At 38.0% G+C, this 19,489-nt stretch overlaps 1 protein-coding gene across 1 annotated transcript in view; it reads left to right on the plus strand.

Moving 5' to 3' along the window:
- Positions 1–19,489, plus strand: part of TTN (titin) — a 237,258-nt gene that overhangs the window by 162,019 nt on the left and 55,750 nt on the right. The window contains 35 exon segments of the mRNA XM_054515423.1: positions 2–373; positions 471–773; positions 1,238–1,537; positions 1,656–1,952; positions 2,052–2,336; positions 2,422–2,715; positions 3,113–3,412; positions 3,515–3,823; positions 3,915–4,105; positions 4,598–5,027; positions 5,500–5,808; positions 6,227–6,375; positions 6,470–6,502; positions 6,602–6,731; positions 6,832–7,131; positions 7,218–7,535; positions 7,621–7,917; positions 8,007–8,306; positions 8,996–9,310; positions 9,401–9,549; positions 10,423–10,573; positions 10,662–10,943; positions 11,035–11,337; positions 11,442–11,744; positions 11,857–12,138; positions 12,596–12,895; positions 12,985–13,287; positions 13,408–13,716; positions 13,802–14,083; positions 14,330–14,629; positions 14,771–15,064; positions 15,165–18,131; positions 18,228–18,548; positions 18,656–18,940; positions 19,148–19,447. Coding sequence (XP_054371398.1) covers positions 2–373; positions 471–773; positions 1,238–1,537; positions 1,656–1,952; positions 2,052–2,336; positions 2,422–2,715; positions 3,113–3,412; positions 3,515–3,823; positions 3,915–4,105; positions 4,598–5,027; positions 5,500–5,808; positions 6,227–6,375; positions 6,470–6,502; positions 6,602–6,731; positions 6,832–7,131; positions 7,218–7,535; positions 7,621–7,917; positions 8,007–8,306; positions 8,996–9,310; positions 9,401–9,549; positions 10,423–10,573; positions 10,662–10,943; positions 11,035–11,337; positions 11,442–11,744; positions 11,857–12,138; positions 12,596–12,895; positions 12,985–13,287; positions 13,408–13,716; positions 13,802–14,083; positions 14,330–14,629; positions 14,771–15,064; positions 15,165–18,131; positions 18,228–18,548; positions 18,656–18,940; positions 19,148–19,447 — 12,363 coding nt within the window.

Below are 19,489 nucleotides of genomic sequence, written 5' to 3' on the forward strand. Positions count from 1 at the left end.
GAGGCTCCAAAAGTCTTCCTTGCTGCAAACCTACAGTCTGGCCTTGAGGTGAAGAGAGGTGATGAGATCACACTTGAGGCACATATTTCAGGGTCACCCTATCCATCTATTACTTGGCTGAGGAATGATGAAGTTGTCAGACCAGAGGATATCAAAAAGAGAGTAACAGCACCTAAAAAGAAGAAGGGTGAACCTGAAGAAGAGAAACCTTTCCAACTTTCACTGCCAGAACGTATGAGTGTTGACAACCACAAGGAAGGAGAGTCCATACTATCAGTTCGTGACTCCATTAGAGCAGACCATGGCACATTTACAATTAAAGTAGAAAATGATCATGGAGTTGCAAAAGCCTCGTGTGAAGTCAATGTGTTGGGTATGTAAAGAATGTCCTCAAAACATCTAGTTGTTCCGAGTATTAGGTAGGAAGTGTGCAAGTTGAGTACTCATCATTTTTCTTGGTTTACTAACAGATACACCTGGGCCACCAGTCAACTTTGTATTTGAAGATTTGAGGAAAAATTCTGTCCTTTGCAAGTGGGAGCCTCCCCTTGATGATGGTGGAAGTGAAATCCTAAACTATGTACTGGAAAAGAAAGACAATACAAAAGCTGAAATGGGCTGGGTCACTGTCAGTTCAACACTCAGGCATTGCAAATTCCATGTAACAAAACTGATTGAAGGAAAAGAGTATCTATTCCGTGTATTTGCTGAAAATAGAGTTGGAGCAGGACCACCATGTGTTTCAAAACCAATGACAGCTAAAGATCCTTTCTGTAAGTTTTAATTTTGAAAAACAACATTCTCAGAAAACAAGGTGTGAAACTCTATCAGACTGTTAGAATACTCAGCTTTATCTGTGTAGATGTTTCCCAGAAGAAACTTGAGCTATGTGATAATTATTGCACATTTTAAGCCATTGAAATACAGACAACTATCAAAAATACTCTAATTTCAATGGTAAACACATAAGAATGATGATGACTGTCATAAAACTTTACCCTTAAAACACTTAACATCTGAATAGTGACATTCTTTGTGCTTCATAGACTAGTATTCTTATCAAAAAAGAGAACCATTGCAAATTTGCTTACTGATCACCTTTAGGAATCAAAGGCTCTAAGAGAGCAGAAAAACTATGAATTAAAATTAGTAATTTGTTATATCATAGTGCTCTCTTAGCTTTCAATAAGCTCTGAAGAGACAGCAATGATGGCAAAACCACCTTTTTGTTTTTCAGCTCCACCAGATGCACCTAATAAGCCTGATGTGGAAGATGTAACCAGCAACAGTATGCTGGTTAAGTGGAATGAACCAAAAGATAATGGCAGCCCTATCATAGGATACTGGATTGAAAAACGTGAAATCAATAGTACTCATTGGGCTCGGGTCAACAGGAACCTTGTGAATGCTCTGGAAGTAAGAGTTGAAGGACTGTTGGAAGGTTTAACTTACATCTTTAGAGTGTGTGCTGAAAATGCAGCTGGCCCTGGCAAATTTAGTCCACCATCGGATCCAAAAACTGCGCAAGACCCAATAAGTAAGTGGATTAGGAGACGCTAATAGCAGACAGTTGACAAGATAGGATTCTTTAACTTTTATTTACACATATTTGTTTATTTATTTATTTATTTATGTATTTATTTATTTATTTATAGTGCCACCTGGTCCTCCAATTCCAAGGATTGCTGACACAAGTGCAACTTCCATTGAGCTAGAATGGCAACCTCCTGTGTATAATGGTGGTGGAGATATCACTGGTTACCATGTGTACAAACAACTGATGGGTGTGAATGAGTGGTCACGCTGCACAGCAAAACCCATTAAGGTCCTGCAGTTTACTGTTGGAGAGGTGAGGGAAGGTGCCGACTATAAGCTCCGTGTTACTGCACTCAATGCAGCTGGAGAAGGACCACCTGGGGAAACTGAACCCGCAACTGTTGCAGAACCTAAAGGTATTGAGACTGTATTATTTTTAAGAAATGCCCAGCTGCTTAAAAGGTGGGTTTGAATCCCTCCCTCCAACTAATGAGCTTTTTCTCTTTCTTCCACAGAGCCTCCCACTGTTGAGCTGGATGTTTCTGTGAAAGCAGGCATTCAGGTCATGGCTGGACAGACTATTAAGATTCCTGCTACTGTGACAGGGCGTCCTGCTCCCACCATTACATGGGCTATAGACGAGGGGGAATTAGACAAAGATCGAGTTGTTATTGAAAATGTTGGCACAAAATCTGAGTTAACCATTAAGAATGCATTGAGAAAAGACCATGGAAGATATGTAATTACTGCTGCCAATAGCAGTGGTTCAAAATCGGCGGGAACCAGAGTAGAAGTATTTGGTAAGAAAAATATTTTCTCAAATTAAATAAGCGTTTCTTTTGGTCAGCGTAAGCTTTACCTTACTTGTTTGATTTTGTTTTTCAGATGTCCCTGGACCAGTCCTTGACCTAAAGCCAGTAGTCACAAACAGAAAGATGTGTTTGCTTAACTGGTCTGATCCTGAAGATGATGGTGGCAGTGATATCATAGGCTTCATTGTTGAAAGGAAGGATGCCAAAATGCATACATGGAGACTTGCTGTAGACACAGATAGATCTAAATGTGATATTACAGGTCTAATTGAAGGGCAGGAATATAAATTCCGTGTTAGTGCCAAGAACAAATTTGGTACTGGTCCAGCTGTGGAAATAGGACCCATTCTTGCAGTTGATCCATTAGGTAAGATGACTCATTTTGCCGGGTTTTTAAAAAGAAAAAAAATTAATGGCAGATTAATTAGACAATATTTTTGTCTTTCCCTCTATACAGAAAGTGTCTTTATTTTTCAACTACATGGGTAGGCATCTATCTAAGCTTCATTACTTCAGTCAAGTTTCTGAATCAGTTCTCTGAAGCTAGTGTAATTCTTTACATAGCAAAATACTGGTGCCTACTGAGACACTACTTATTACTTTTTTCTCCACATACATGAGAAACTTTATACGAGCCACAATCATACTCAGATTCTTTGCATGTAAAAACTATGGTTTTAAAAGGCCAGAGCCACTGCATTCTTATGATTTAAAATTCTCTGGAATTTTAATTTTTTCTTATTGTAATTTATCTGTATTAATAGGTCCTCCAACAGCACCTGAGAGGTTCATGTACACAGAGAGGACGAAGTCTTCCATTACACTTGACTGGAAGCCTCCACGCAGTGATGGTGGTAGTCCCATTTTAGGATATATTGTTGAGAAGAGGAGACATGATTCAAAAGATTATGAGAGAGTTAATGCAAGGCTCTGTCCAAAAACATCTCTTCTCGTTGAAAAACTCGATGAACTTCATATGTATGAGTTTCGTGTGAAAGCTGTCAATGAGATTGGAGAAAGCGAGCCATCACTGCCCCTCAATGTAGTTATACAAGATGATGAAGGTATATCAACTTTAAAGAAATCCATATAAATATCTTTAGAACACTTCAAGGCACTTTCTCTATTTCATCTCCATCTTCACTCTGTCACTTTCCTTCTTTCAGTGCCTCCAACGGTTACATTGCGTTTGGCTGTGAGAGGAGATACTATCAAAGTCAAGGCAGGAGAACCAGTTAACATTCCTGCTGATGTAACAGGCCTGCCAATGCCGAAGATTGAATGGGACAAGAATGAAGTTTTAATTGACCAAACATCCGATGCACTTAAGATAAGCAAGGAAGAAGTATCTAGAACAGATGCAAAAACAGAACTCATCCTTCCTGCAGCAGTGAGGGGTGATAAAGGCACTTACACTGTGAGAGCTACCAATCGTCTTGGCACTGCATTCCGCAATGTGCATGTCGAAGTGTATGGTAAGGATGCAACATTTTACTAAAATGACAGCTATTAAAATGCCTTTGCCTTCTTTTTAATGTAGTTCCATGCTCTATTGCTTTCATACAGATCGTCCTTCTCCACCAAGAAATCTTGCTGTTTCTGATATTAAAGCAGAATCATGCTATTTAACATGGGATGCACCTCTTGATAATGGTGGTAGTGAAATTACCCATTACATTATTGAAAAACGCGATGCTAGTAAGAAGAAGTCTGAGTGGGAAGAAGTCTCCAAAGGCGCTGTTGAGAGAAGATTTGGGGTAATTTATAAAATATTTTTATTACATACTTTAGTATGCATAAAAATAAAATTACTTCATATTTAATGGAAACTGCTACTTGCATAAGTACCTGTGCTCGTGCTCCATTTAGACTCCAGAATTACTGGATGAATGTTTCCCATCCATGCATCTGTGTTATCCCTTATGTGACAAAACAAAAGAAATTGTTCACTTTTGCTATTGAACCTCAGCTGAACTAGAGAGAAGACACCTTCCTTTCCATTTTCCAGAATTATTAATTTTTTTTTTTTTACCAACTGCAAGAACAAACGTGATGACATTTTTATTTATGTTCAGTCCTATGCACATGAAATAAGAGTATTCTTAGGACATCACATAGAACTGTGTAGTACATAAACATTGGTACATCAGTCTGATTGCAAGATAGAATTTGAAGTGAATACTTCTGCTTAAATCCAAATAAGTTGATTCTGAAAGCAGCCAAGTATTGATTTAAATCCTCTTTTTCAGGTATGGAATCTTACAACAAATGAAAAATACCAATTTAGGGTCCGGGCTGTAAACAAATACGGAATAAGTGATGAATGCCTCTCTGAAAAAGTTGTCATTAAGGATCCCTATGGTCTTCCTGGACCTCCTGGAAAGCCAAAAATTTTGGATCGCACCAGATCATCTATGCTGGTGACTTGGGAGCCTCCTTTGGACAACGGTGGCAGCCCAATAACTGGCTATTGGTTGGAGAAGAGAGAGGTGGGAGGTGTCTACTGGACACGTGTCAACAGGGCTCCTGTAACAAAACCATCAGTAAAAGGTCTGGAGCACAATGTGCTTCGTTTGGCTGAAGGTGTTGAATACCAGTTTAGAGTTATGGCTGAAAATCTTGCTGGAATTGGCCCTCCCAGTGAACCATCAGATCCAGCTTTGGCAGCAGATCCTATATGTAAGTATATTATTTGTATGACTGTCTTAGAGGACTGTATCACAGCAGAACAAAAACTGTGTTACTACCACTTTTTTTTAATTTATTAATGAAAATTATTAATAATGAAGTATTAATGTACTAACATTAATCAAAGGTTTTGTTTGCATTAAACCTAAGAGAATATATTGACACAAAGTTTCTGATTTTAAAATTTTAAAAATAATTAGCTTTAATTTTAACTTTTTACCTCTTTTATGTACCTAATTCTGTAATAACACCAGTGTAGGCATTGCCAAATAAACTTCTGCCTTGTACATAAGTATCCCTTGCTAACATAGGGAATATATATAATCAGTATGCACATTCCAGGATTTATACTCTATATACAGGTAAAGAAATGAAAATACTTGCATTCTTTTAGAAACCTATCTAGAAAAATATAGGAAGACACTAACACTCAAGTAATTTTTACTTGCTCTTGTTTTACCAGTTGTGCCTGGTCCACCATCATGCCCAGAGGTCAAAGACAAAACCAAATCATCTGTAGCACTTGCATGGAAGCCTCCTCAAAAGGATGGTGGGAGTCCTATAAAAGGATATATTGTTGAAATGCAAGATGAAGGTAGTACTGATTGGAAGAAGGTGAATGAAGGAGACAAACTCTTTCCTACTTGCGAATGTGTTATTCCCAACTTGAAAGAACTCAGGAAATACAGATTTAGGGTGAAAGCGGTAAATGCTGCTGGAGAATCAGAACCAAGTCCTGCAACATCAGAGATACCTATCCAAGATATTCTAGGTAAGAGTTCCAAGAACTGATTTCGGTATTTTTATGTAAATGCCACTTACTGCTATGAATGTTCAAAAAGGATGCCAAGCAAGCCAAAGTCAAAACAAAATAAAAAATTATACAAGAATGTAACAAAAGACTGACACACATCTTTGAAAGTTTCATTCTTATGTCCATTGCCAGGGAATGCTTCATCAGGAAACTGATGAGCACCTACAGACATACTAATGAAATACTGTTTATTTTATGAAAAATTTACAGCAATGAGTTTTTCTATTTGTATACTTCCCAGTTTCCTTTTTGTATGTCCAGCCTTTGTCACATGAACATGCATTCCACATGTTTCTGGGGGATTTCAGCATTTCGGTGATGATGGGATTTTGCTTTCAGTAGCTCTTAAAATTCATATATTTAAATATTTTTGCAGAGGAACCAGAAATCTTCCTTGATCTTGGAGCACAGGATTTGCTGTCTTGTCGTGCTGGCACAACAATTAAAATCCCAGCTGTTATCAAGGGTCGTCCAGTTCCAAAAACATTTTGGGAGTATGAAGGAAAAGCAAAAACAGCAGCAAAGGTTAGTAAAAGTAATAGGTTTTTTTTCCTACACCTGTTTCTAGACATTTAAGCCTATTCCCTTTTACATTTATATTATTTCCATTTGTTTGTAGGAGGGAGGTCATAATGTACCTGAAGAAGCTCAGGTAAGGCAAGCCATACTTTTAACCTCAGTACTGTTGCATTTTTGAAACATAAATATTCAAGTTTGCTCTATAACTTCTTTTTGCTCTTATAATACGCAGGTGGAAGCAACTGATACACGTTCAGAGATTATCATCCCTGACTGCAACAGAAGTCACTCTGGACGATACAGTATTACAGCAAAGAATAAAGCAGGACAAAAGACAGTGCATGTCAGAGTCAATGTGCTTGGTATGGCTTGCATATACTGAAGTATCCAAATGTTAGGGTTTTGTCTTATTTTTCTAAATACTTAAGTAAAATTTTGTCTGTTGTGCTTTTATCTCAACAGATGTCCCTGGTCCACCAAAAGACCTTAAAGTAAGTGATATTACAAGAGGTAGCTGTAAACTCTCATGGAAGATGCCAGATGATGATGGTGGAGATAGAATCAGAGGCTATGTTATAGAGAAGAGAAATATTGATGGGAAGGCCTGGACTAAAGTCAATCCAAACTGTGGCAGTACTTCCTTTGTGGTACCTGATCTCATAACTGGCCAAGAGTATTTCTTCCGGGTACGTGCAGAAAACCGTTTTGGAGTTGGGCCTCCTGCAGAAACCATACAGCGGACCACAGCCAGGGATCCAATCCGTAAGTAAAATTAAAGTCAAACAAATCCTTTAAACCACATGGTACTGCATGCTGGATTTATTCACTCTTCTGTTTTGTTTGTGAAGATCCTCCAGATCCGCCTATTAAACTGAGGATTGGCCTTGTAACCAAGAACACAGTGAGCCTGACATGGAAACCACCAAAGAATGATGGTGGAGCTCCTGTTACACATTATAATGTTGAGTGTCTCCGCTGGGATCGTACTGGAGAAGTGAAAGAGTCTTGGAAGCAATGCAACAGACGTGATGTGGAAGAAACAAAGTTTACTGTTGAGGATCTTGTAGAAGGTGGAGAATACGAATTCAGAGTCAAAGCTGTAAATATAGCAGGTCCTAGCAGACCTTCAGCCACTGTTGGCCCACTTGTTGTCAAAGACCAGACATGTAAGTAGCGATACTAGTAAATACAAATTCCATTTTAAAATTATAAAGTATTCTTGTATACTATTTTTTCAACATTTTGTTGTAGGTCCACCATCTATTGAGCTGAAAGAATTTATGGAAGTTGAAGAAGGAACAGATGTTAAAATTGTGGCGAAGATAAAGGGTGTACCCTTCCCCACATTAACATGGCTAAAAGCTCCTCCAAAGAAACCAGATGACAAATCACCAGTGGTGTATGATCAACATGTCAACAAGATTGTTGATGAAAATACTTGCACTTTATTGATCCAACAATCTCGCAGAAATGATACAGGCCTATATACTATAACAGCTGTAAATGACCTGGGAACTGCTTCAAAGGAGATGCGGCTGAATGTTCTGGGTACGTATCAAGAACTCTTACAATTACATTAATTGATAGCCGGCATTTGATACTTGATTAATTATTCTCTCTCAAAACGTATCTTGTAGGTCGTCCTGGACCTCCAGTAGGACCTATTAAATTTGAATCCATTTTGGCTGATAAAATGACAATATCATGGCTTCCTCCATTAGATGATGGTGGTTCTAAGATTACAAACTATGTTATAGAGAAAAAAGAAGCAAATAGGAAGACATGGGTGGCTGTTACTAATGAGCCCAAGGAATGCATATTCACTGTTCCCAAGCTGATGGAAGGCCATGAATATGTGTTCCGCATTATGGCACAAAACAAATATGGTATTGGAGAACCTTTGGACAGTGAGCCAGAAACAGCACGAAATCTTTTCAGTAAGTAGAAATAAGCTTTCAAGTTATGTCCGTTGTTTCCATGTGCTGGTATGCATACAGCATCTGTTAAATACCACTGCTGTTTTCTCTCTTTACTAAGTTTGATAGAATAGCTTGAAGAGTTTTAGCAGTAGTACCTGGTTCTTAAAAGCATGTATAGCACTTAAAATATTTTTCTCCCTATTTGTGTTATATTAAAGCACAATTTCAATATTTTTAATGCTTAAATACACAAGTAAATATTTGTTTGATAAGATTCAAGTTATTCTATTGTATTTGGACATTATTGATGTCTTGGACCAGAAAGAATCAATTTCCTACCTTCAGTTTTGAAAGATAAGTTATACAGAAAAGCTCAGACCTAGGAGGAATGTTAGGCTGGCAAGAGAAAATGGTTCTTAAAACAACAAGTGTTAAGCTGAGCACTAAAATGAGGTAGTGATCCAGAAAGGCTAGGAAAAAAAAATTGTTGACAATTTTTTTCTGGAGGAAAGATGTTTCATTTTTCACAGAATTATATGTACCTGAATAGGGGTGAGAAACTGAATGAGGATAGAAATCTTGTGCAGATGGCTAACTGCCTAGTGCAATGGTGACCATGTGAGTGCATAGTTCTTCTGCACTCTAGCTATTTCCATGTATTTTTAGCATATTTTTTTACAAGCTATGTGTGAATTTTTTTCCCTCAGCTGTGCCTGGACCTCCTGACAAGCCAACAGTTAGCAGTATAACACGTGACTCAATGACAGTAAACTGGGAAGAACCAGAACATGATGGTGGCTCTCCTATTACTGGTTACTGGCTGGAGCGCAAAGAGACCACTGGAAAGAGATGGACCAGGGTTAACCGAGATCCTATCAAGCCTATGGCACTGGGGGTTTCATACAAAGTTACAGGCCTTATTGAAGGCTCTGAGTATCAGTTCCGTGTGTCAGCTATCAATGCAGCTGGTGTTGGCCCACCAAGCATGCCATCTGACCCAGCACTTGCTAGAGATCCTATTGGTAAATATTTAAATTATTTTTTTCTAAATTTGAAAGTATTCAAATAACATCATATAATACATTTTTATGCTGTATGATGATATTTTTCAGCCCCACCTGGCCCTCCTATACCAAAAGTTACTGATTGGACAAAGTCTTCTGTGGACTTGGAGTGGTCTCCACCAGTAAAGGACGGTGGTTCTAGAGTCACTGGCTACATTGTTGAGTTTAAAGAGGAAGGAAAGGAAGAATGGGAACGGGTAAGTGGAAAACCATTACAGAATCAGCACTTCTCTCTGTGTCTATCAATATGAATTGCTCCAGAAAAAATTTCTTTAAAAATTTTTGCTATTCAAGTTATTTTCTAAAAGTTTGTACCATAATTATCTTTGTATGTTTAAAATACCAGACCAAGCTTGTCCTTCCTCAACATGAAGTTTATTTTGCAAATACTAGATACAGAATTTTACAATTTTTATTTCAAGATGTCAAAAAATATGTAGGTAATATGTGATTAAAAAACACAGAAGACCAAGTTAGAACTGTCAGAAAAGTAAACCTCAGTGGTATCAGATGATGTCAAAGTGTTTACAACTACTATGTTTCTACATTTTCCTAATTTTTTTCAATAGTGCATTACTGAAAATCTAACTGGTGCACACCTTGGCTATTTTTTGTATCTCCATAAATACATGGGTTCATTTTAAGTAAAACCCATATTTCCTATACTGTTTCCAGGTAAACAGACTTTATATTGAATTTTGAAAAGAAAATAAATTAATTCCCTTTTTTTTGTTGCTCTCACTTATATGAGTTGATGTGTCCAAAAATATATGTAATTCTTCTGAGACCAGACTATTGTAATTGCTATATAGATAATTCTAACAACCTTCTATGTTAGAATATGTTAGAAAAAAGACGAATCTTTAGAGTAGCTTGTAGGTCCATGAGATATATTTCTTTTAAAAATTCTGATGAATTCTGTGTGAGCTAGATCCATGTACATCCATGTACACTTAATACTTTCGTGTTCTTGTAAATCTGAAATAATATCTAATGTCAGATTTGTTTCAAACTCTGCAAAGAAATTGATGGTATCTTGATGTTTGCTGATTACGATGTTTTTTTTCCAGGTAAAAGATAGAGAAATTAGAGGAACCAAGTTCGTTGTGACAGGATTAAAAGAAGGTTGTTTTTATAAATTTAGAGTTAGAGCAGTAAATGCTGCTGGCATCGGAGAGCCTGGAGAAGTTACAGACATTATTGAAATGAAGGACAGAATTGGTATTTATCATTTTGATTGACATTCTTAGTATCTCTAACACAAAGTAAGAAAAGGAAGTCATTGACTTTTTTTTTTCTCTTCCCTCAGTGGCTCCTGATATTAATTTGGATGCAAGTGTCAGGGACAGAATTGTTGTTCATGCTGGAGGAGTAATTCGGATCATAGCATATGTCTCAGGAAAACCACCTCCAACAGTGAGTTGGAGCAGGGATGAGCAAGCTTTGCCAGAAGAAGCCAAAATTGAAGAAACAGCTATTAGTTCTTCTTTAGTCATCAGGAATTGCAAAAGGAGTCACCAGGGTTTATACACTCTTCTTGCTAAAAATGATGGTGGTGAGAGGAAGAAGACAATTATTGTTGATGTGCTAGGTAAATAGCAGCTTCAGTGCTTATGAACAAGTACAGTTTCATAAGATTCAGCATGTATGTTTCAATACTCCATTTTTTCCTTTTCTTCCAGATGTGCCAGGCCCAGTTGGAATGCCACTCCTTACAGAGAATCTAACTAATGACTCTTGTAAATTGTCATGGTTTACTCCAGAAGATGATGGTGGTTCTCCTATTACCAACTATATAATTGAAAAACGTGAATCTGACCACAGAGCTTGGACTCCAGTGACCTACACAGTTACAAGACAGAATGCTACTGTTCAGGGACTCATTCAAGGGAAAGCCTACTTTTTCAGAATTGCAGCTGAGAATATAATTGGCATGGGTCCTTTCACAGAAACAACAAAAGAGATTCTCATTAGAGATCCAATAAGTAAGAATATTTTTTGTTTGGGGGCTTTCATATGAGATTAATACACAAGGAAGATTCTGAATATGAAGAAAAATTAATCTACCTTATTTTTACTTTGTTCACAGCCGTTCCTGACCGTCCAGAAGACCTGGAAGTAAAAGCAGTTACCAAGAACTCTGTTACACTAACTTGGAACCCTCCAAAATATAATGGAGGCTCAGATATCACCATGTATGTTCTAGAGAGCCGCCTCATTGGAAAAGACAAATTCCACAAAGTTACAAAGGAGAAAATGCTTGATAGGAAATTCACTGTAGAAGGCTTGAAAGAAGGTGACTCCTATGAGTTTCGTGTGAGTGCTTGCAATATTGTGGGGCAAGGCAAGCCATCATTTTGCACTAAACCAATCACGTGCAAGGATGAAATTGGTATGTTTCCTTTTCATATTTGTTTTGAAAATAATAATTACATTTACTGATTCCTTACTTTTTCATATTAATATTGCTGACATTTGTGGGCTTTGTGTATTTTGTGTTTCAGCTCCTCCCACACTTGACCTTGACTTTAGAGACAAGCTTATTGTCCGAGTTGGTGAAGCTTTCAGCTTGACTGGACGCTACTCAGGCAAACCTGCACCAAAGGTTACTTGGCTAAAGGATGATATTGTTGTGAAAGAAGATGACAGAATAAAGATTAAGACAACTCCTACAACTCTTTGTTTGGGGATAGTAAAATCTGTCCGTGAAGACACAGGCAGATATTGTGTTACTGTAGAGAACAGCACAGGATCAAGAAAAGGATTTTGTCAAGTTCATGTCGTTGGTAGGTTTTACTGAACAATATTGTATGTGATTTTTATTGGTGATTAGAATTCTTTGATTTTTATAAAATTTAAGTATTGAAATCTGCTCTTTATTACAATAATTCAATTTACTGCTTTCTCAGTTATACTAAAAAGCTATTTATTTATTTTAAGCACATATTTAACTCTGAATTTGTTTATTCAGCATGAATAATTTAATCTCTCTACATGCATTTAGAGAATCTCAAAACTGTAGAAAATGTTAATCACCAAATACTTTCTAAGCATTGAGGAATTAATTCTAGTATGTCAAACATGTATTACAGAGGAATAACCCTGAAGTCTTGATTCCTTATTATAACTGTGCTGTCAGGTTTCTAATTTTATACTGTATTTGCTGTATTGACAGTGTTTAATCTATGTTGTTTTGTGAAGTTCATAAAAAAGCATGGGTATGCTTTATTTTTTCTTAAACAGATCGCCCATCACCTCCAGTAGGCCCAGTTATATTTGATGAAGTCTTTAAAGATCATATGGTTGTTTCCTGGAAACCTCCATTAGATGATGGAGGCAGTGAAATTACAAATTACATAATTGAGAAGAAGGATACACACAAAGACTTGTGGATGCCAGTTACATCTGCGACAGTGAAGACAACATGCAAAATTCCCAAGCTGCTTGAAGGAAGAGAATATCAAATTCGAATTTATGCTGAAAATCTTTATGGCATAAGCGATCCTCTCATCTCTGATGAGATGAAAGCCAAGGATCGTTTCCGTAAGCTTTTAGTTTTCAATTTTATTTAGATACTCCAATCTTTATTCTGTTTGTAATGCTCATACACTCTTTTTTTCTTCTCACCCCAGGTGTTCCTGATGCACCTGAGCAACCAATCATTAAGGATGTAACCAAAGACTCTGCTGTAGTGGTTTGGAACAAACCATATGATGGAGGCAAGCCAATAACAAACTACATTGTAGAAAAGAAGGAAACAATGGCTACAAGATGGGTCAAAGCTACCAAAGACCCAATTTTCCCTGGTACAAAGTTCAAAGTACCTGATCTTCTTGAAGGTTGTCAGTATGAATTCCGTGTTTCAGCAGAAAATGAAATTGGTGTTGGTGATCCTAGTCCACCATCAAAGCCAATTTTCGCTAGAGATCCAATCGGTAAAGTATCACATTTCATTTCTCATTGAATTTTAAATGCACTGAGTTTCAGTTTAAAAATTATTCTAATGGTTTCTTCTTTTTCTCTCCCATTTCTTTATTGTTTTATTTTTATAACAGCAAAACCAAGTCCACCTGTTAATCCAGAAGCAGTAGATAAAACTAAAAATTCAGTTGATTTATCTTGGCAACCACCACGCCATGATGGAAATGGCAAGATAATTGGCTACCTTATAGAGTTTCAGAAAGTTGGAGATGAAGAATGGAAACAAGCTAATCTTACAGCAGATTCATGTCCTGAAACAAACTACAAAGTCACTGGTCTTACTGAGGGATTAACCTATAAATTCAGGGTCAAGGCAGTCAATGCAGCAGGTGAATCTGATCCAGCTCATGTTCCTGATCCAGTAGAAGTAAAGGACAGGCTTGGTGAGTTTAATAAAATCAGATAAGTTAACCTAAGAACAGACTTTTTTTTTCCTCATTTTGTAAAAACTTGTATTTTTGATTCCAGAACCTCCTGAGTTAATACTTGATGCTAATATGGCCCGTGAACAGCATGTAAAAGCTGGAGATACCCTGAGACTTAGTGCTGTTATTAAAGGTGTTCCATTCCCAAAAGTTACTTGGAAGAAGGAAGATCATGAGGTCTCACCCAAGGCTGATATTGAAGTTACAGGAGTTGGCAGTAAACTTGAAATCCGTAACACTGTCCATGAAGATGGTGGGATGTACTCCCTGACAGTTGAAAATCCAGCTGGTTCAAAGACTGTTTCAGTAAAAGTTGTGGTCTTAGGTAATCTTTTTGTTTTCCCTTTATATAACATCTTTTTACTCTATAACTGAAGATTAGGAAATAAAGGAATTTCTGGAAAATATCTGTAAACCAAGTTATATTTTTATTTTTATGCAAATATAAAAAATAGAAAAAGGACTAAAAACAACATAAAACATAATATAGTTTATCTTGAAATTTACAATGTTTTTAAAGAAATGCTTCAGTTACCAAATAAATAACAGATTATATTTTTATCAATGTTAGATAAGCCTGGTCCGCCCAGAAATCTGAATGTCAGTGATGTTAGAAGCGACTCATGCTATCTCACTTGGATGGAACCAGAAGATGATGGTGGCTCTGTGATTACCAACTATGTAGTGGAGAGGAAGGATGTAGCTTCTGCACAGTGGGTAGCCATCTCATCATCCTCCAAGAAACGCAGTCATATGGCTAAATATCTGATGGAAGGCACTCAGTATCTCTTCCGAGTTGCAGCTGAGAATCAGTATGGTAGAGGTCCATATGTGGAAACACTTAAGCCTATCAAAGCTATAGATCCACTGCGTAAGTGATTTTCAGTTATATGGTTTGATTTTTTTTATATGGGATTTGGTAATTTTGAGGTTGTCCTGTTGGTATGAACTTGATACACTGGTACCGTAGATTTTTCATCCTAGTAACCATTTTGGTTTTGTGTTTCAAAAGATCCTCCAGGGCCACCAAAGAATCTGCATCATGTTGATGTTGACAAGACTGAAGTTTCCCTTGTTTGGAATCGACCAGATCGTGATGGTGGTGCTGAGATAACTGGGTATTTGGTGGAATATCAAGAAGATGGTGCAGATGAATGGACAAAGTTCCAGACAGTCCCTATGCTAGACTGTGTTGTTACAGGCCTACAGAAAGGAAAAATATACAAATTCCGTGTGAGAGCTCAAAACATTGTTGGTCTTAGCCTTCCAGATACAACTATACCAATTGAGTGTCAAGAAAAACTAGGTAATTTTTGTTTTTTCATGTTTTTTTCACTGATTTTTTTTTCTCTTTTTCTATAAGCATTTGCCCTGAAAAATTAATTTCCATTTTTCTCTAATTTCAGTACCTCCATCTGTGGATCTAGATGTGAAGTTAATTGAAGGTCTTGTTGTTAAAGCTGGCACCACAGTGCGCCTTCCAGCAATTATGAGAGGTGTGCCAGTTCCCACAGCAAAATGGGTTACTGATGACACTGAAATTAAACCAGATGGCAAATACAAGATTGAGACTGACAATTACTCAACTGTGCTTACTATCAAAGACTGTGTAAGAAAAGATACAGGAGAATATCTACTCACAGTATCTAACGCAGCTGGCAGCAAAACTGTGGCTCTGCACCTTACAGTTTTGGATGTTCCAGGCCCACCAACTGGTCCTATTAATATTCTTGAAGTAACACCAGAACATATGGTTATTTCTTGGCGCCCTCCTAAAGATGATGGTGGGAGTCCTATAATAAATTATATTGTTGAGAAGCGTCAATCAAAGAAAGAAACTTGGGGAGTGGTTAGCTCTGGAACAAGTCACACAAAAATTAAGGTTCCACGACTGCAGAAAGGATGTGAATATATTTTCCGTGTCCGTGCAGAAAATAAGATAGGCATTGGTGCACCTCTGGATTCAGAACCAACAGTTGCTAAATACATGTTTGATCCACCATCCCCACCTGGTAAACCAACTGTTTATGATATTACAGAAAATGCTGCAACAGTGTCTTGGACCCTACCAAAATCTGATGGTGGAACTCCAATAACTGGTTATATACTCGAACGTCGGGAAGCATCTGGTAAATGGGTGCGTGTCAATAAGACACCTATACTTGATATGAAATACAGAGTCACCGGTCTTTTTGAAGGCAACACATATGAATTCAGAGTTTTTGCAGAAAACATGGTGGGCTTAAGCAAACCATCCCCAAGCTCTGATCCAATAAAAGCATCACGTCCTATCACTCCTCCTGGACCACCTATAAATCCAAAATTAAAAGACAAAACTAAAGAATCAGCTGATCTTGTGTGGACAAAGCCCCTCAAGGATGGTGGCAGCCCAATTCTGGGATACATTGTGGAATGTCAGAAAAGTGGAACTACACAGTGGAATAGGATTAATAAGGATGAACTCATTAGACAGTGTGCTTTCAGAGTACCTGGATTAATAGAAGGAAATGAATATAAATTCCGAATAAAAGCTGTTAACATCGTGGGAGAAGGAGAACCAAGAGAACTACCAGAAACTGTACTTGCAAAAGATATTCTTTCTCCACCAGAAATAAGCCTAGATGTGACCTGTCGAGACTTAATTACTGTCCGAGTAGGTCAAACAATACGTATTACTGGTAAGGTAAAAGGCAGACCAGATCCTGAAATAACATGGTCTAAAGATGGCAAAGTACTAGTCCAAGAAAAGCATGTTGAAATGCTTCATGACCTACCTAATGTTGAACTGCAAGTGAAGGAAGCCAAAAGACCTGATCATGGCAAATATATAATAGCAGCTAAAAACAGCTGTGGACAGGCTCAAGCTTTTGCTATTGTTAATGTACTTGACAGACCTGGACCATGTCAGAACCTGAAAATAAGCTATGTCACAAAAGACTCTTGTATGATCTCTTGGGAGAGTCCAGTGGATAATGGTGGCTCTGAAATTACAAATTACATAGTAGAATATCGTCAGCCGAATCAGAGGGGGTGGTCAATTGTCTCCTCTGATATTACTAAGCGATTAGTAAAGGCAAATCTTGTAGAGAACCGTGAATACTTCTTCAGAGTTTGTGCAGAGAACAAAATCGGTCCAGGTCCTTGCATTGAGACCAAGACTCCTATTCTTGCTATCAATCCTATTGACAAGCCTGGAGAGCCAGAAAATCTTCACATTGCAGAAAAAGGAAAGACATTTGTATACCTGAAATGGAGAAGGCCAGATTATGATGGTGGAAGTCCCAATTTGAGTTACCATGTTGAAAGAAAACTGAAAGATTCAGATGAATGGGAAAGAGTTCACAAAGGCAGCATTAAGGAAACACACTACATGGTAGATAAATGTGTGGAAAATAAAATTTACCAATTCCGAGTTCAAACTAAGAATGAGGCCGGTGAAAGTAACTGGGTAAAAACAGCTGAAGTTGTTGTAAAGGAAGATCTCCAGAAACCAGTGCTAGATCTGAAGTTAAGTGGGGTTCTAACTGTGAAAGCAGGCGACACAATTAGAATTGAGGCTGGAGTCAGAGGAAAACCACAGCCTGAAGTTGTATGGGCAAAAGATAAAGATGCCACAGATCTCACCAGATCTCCAAGAGTCAGTATTGAAAACACTTCTGAAACATCTAAGTTTGTTCTCACAAAATCAAGGCGCACTGATGGTGGGAAATATGTGATTACAGCAACTAATGCAGCTGGTAGCTTTGTAGCATATGCTACTGTTATTGTCTTGGATAAACCAGGTCCCGTACGAAACTTGAAGGTCACTGACATTTCAAGTGATAGATGTACTGTTACTTGGGATCCTCCAGAAGATGATGGTGGTTGTGAAATACAGAACTACATCCTGGAAAAATGTGAAAGCAAGCGTATGGTTTGGTCTACATTCTCTTCCTCTGTCCTAACAAACTATGCCAAAGTGACACGCCTCATTGAAGGTAATGAATATATATTCAGAGTGCGTGCAGAGAATAAAATGGGCACTGGTCCACCAACAGAAACACATCCAATTATTGCAAAAACAAAATATGATAGACCTGGACGCCCCGATCCTCCAGATGTCACAAGAGTCAGCAAAGAAGAGATGACTGTAGTTTGGAATCCACCAGAATATGATGGTGGCAAATCAATTACAGGATACATTTTAGAGAAGAAAGAGAAGCGGTCACTAAGATGGGTTCCTGTTACTAAAACCCCAATCCCAGAGAGACGCAAGAAGGTTACTAATCTCTTCCCTGGTCACGAATACCAGTTCCGTGTCAGTGCTGAAAATGAAGTCGGACTTGGAGAACCAAGCTTGCCATCAAGACCTGTAATAGCCAAAGACCCAATAGGTAAAATCCCACTGTATTTTTCTGTATTATTTCAATGTTAACGGATTGCTAAACTGTACAGCTGTGTTCTAATCTGTAATTTTCACTGTCTTGCAGAACCACCTGGTCCTCCCACAAACTTGAGAGTGGTTGATAGCACAAAGACTTCCTTAACCCTTGGCTGGGGAAAACCAGTGTATGATGGTGGTGCTCCAATTATTGGATATGTTGTGGAAATGAGACCAAAAGTTGAGGGTGCTGATCCTGAAGCAGGATGGAAACGATGCAATGTTGCTGCTCAAGTTATTCATACAGAATTCACAGCTACCAGCCTGGATGAGAAGCAATTATATGAGTTCAGGGTTTCTGCCCAAAACCAGGTTGGCCTTGGCCGACCAGCAGAATTGAAAGAAGCTGTGTCTCCCAAAGAAATACTTGGTGGGTTTTCCCATCCTCTTTTGGGGTGTTTACATACAACACTTTATTTTCTTTATGCTTATTTTATTTAATGTGCAAAACTTGCATTTTATTTCTTTGTCTTTCAGAACCTCCTGAGATTGAGCTGGATGCCAGCATGAGAAAGCTAGTCACAGTCAGAGCAGGATGCCCTATTAGACTTTTTGCCATTGTGAGGGGTCGCCCAGCACCAAAAGTCACCTGGAGGAGAATGGGTATTGATAATGTTATCAGAAAAGGACAAGTTGATCTGGTTGACACTATGGCCTTCTGTGTCATTCCCGATTCCACACGTGATGACTCTGGCAAATATTCATTGACACTTGTTAATGCAGCTGGAGAAAAGGCTGTATTTGTGAACGTCAGAGTTCTGGGTAAGTAATGAGAGAAATACCTCAAGACAATTCTAAAACTATTTTGGATGTTCCTTGCAGGAATGTTTATTATCCTCAGGTGCAACAGTTTTTGAGCATAATTGTATCACCTAACACTAACCCCCTCCATGTAGACAACTGTTGATCCCCTTTAATTTTAACTTATTAAAGAAGAAAATACTAACATAAATTGAAATTTCTTTGTAGATACTCCTGGACCTGTGTCAGACTTCAAGGTTTCAGATGTCACCAAGATGTCCTGCCATCTTTCATGGGCACCTCCAGAGAATGATGGGGGTAGCCCAGTGACTCATTACATCCTGCAGAAACGGGAGGCTGACAGGAAGACATGGGCAACAGTCACAGCAGAACTAAAGAAAACCAGTTTCCAAATAGCAAACCTTGTGCCTGGAAATGAATATTACTTCAGAGTAACAGCAGTGAATGAATATGGATCAGGTGTTCCAAGTGATATACCAAAACCTGTTCTAGCATCAGATCCTCTAAGTGAGTGTGCCTTTATGTATATTTTATGTTTGCCTCCATGGA

The sequence above is a fragment of the Molothrus ater genome, chromosome 7 (genome assembly GCF_012460135.2).
Source record: "Molothrus ater isolate BHLD 08-10-18 breed brown headed cowbird chromosome 7, BPBGC_Mater_1.1, whole genome shotgun sequence".
Classification (NCBI taxonomy): Eukaryota; Metazoa; Chordata; class Aves; order Passeriformes; family Icteridae; genus Molothrus; species Molothrus ater.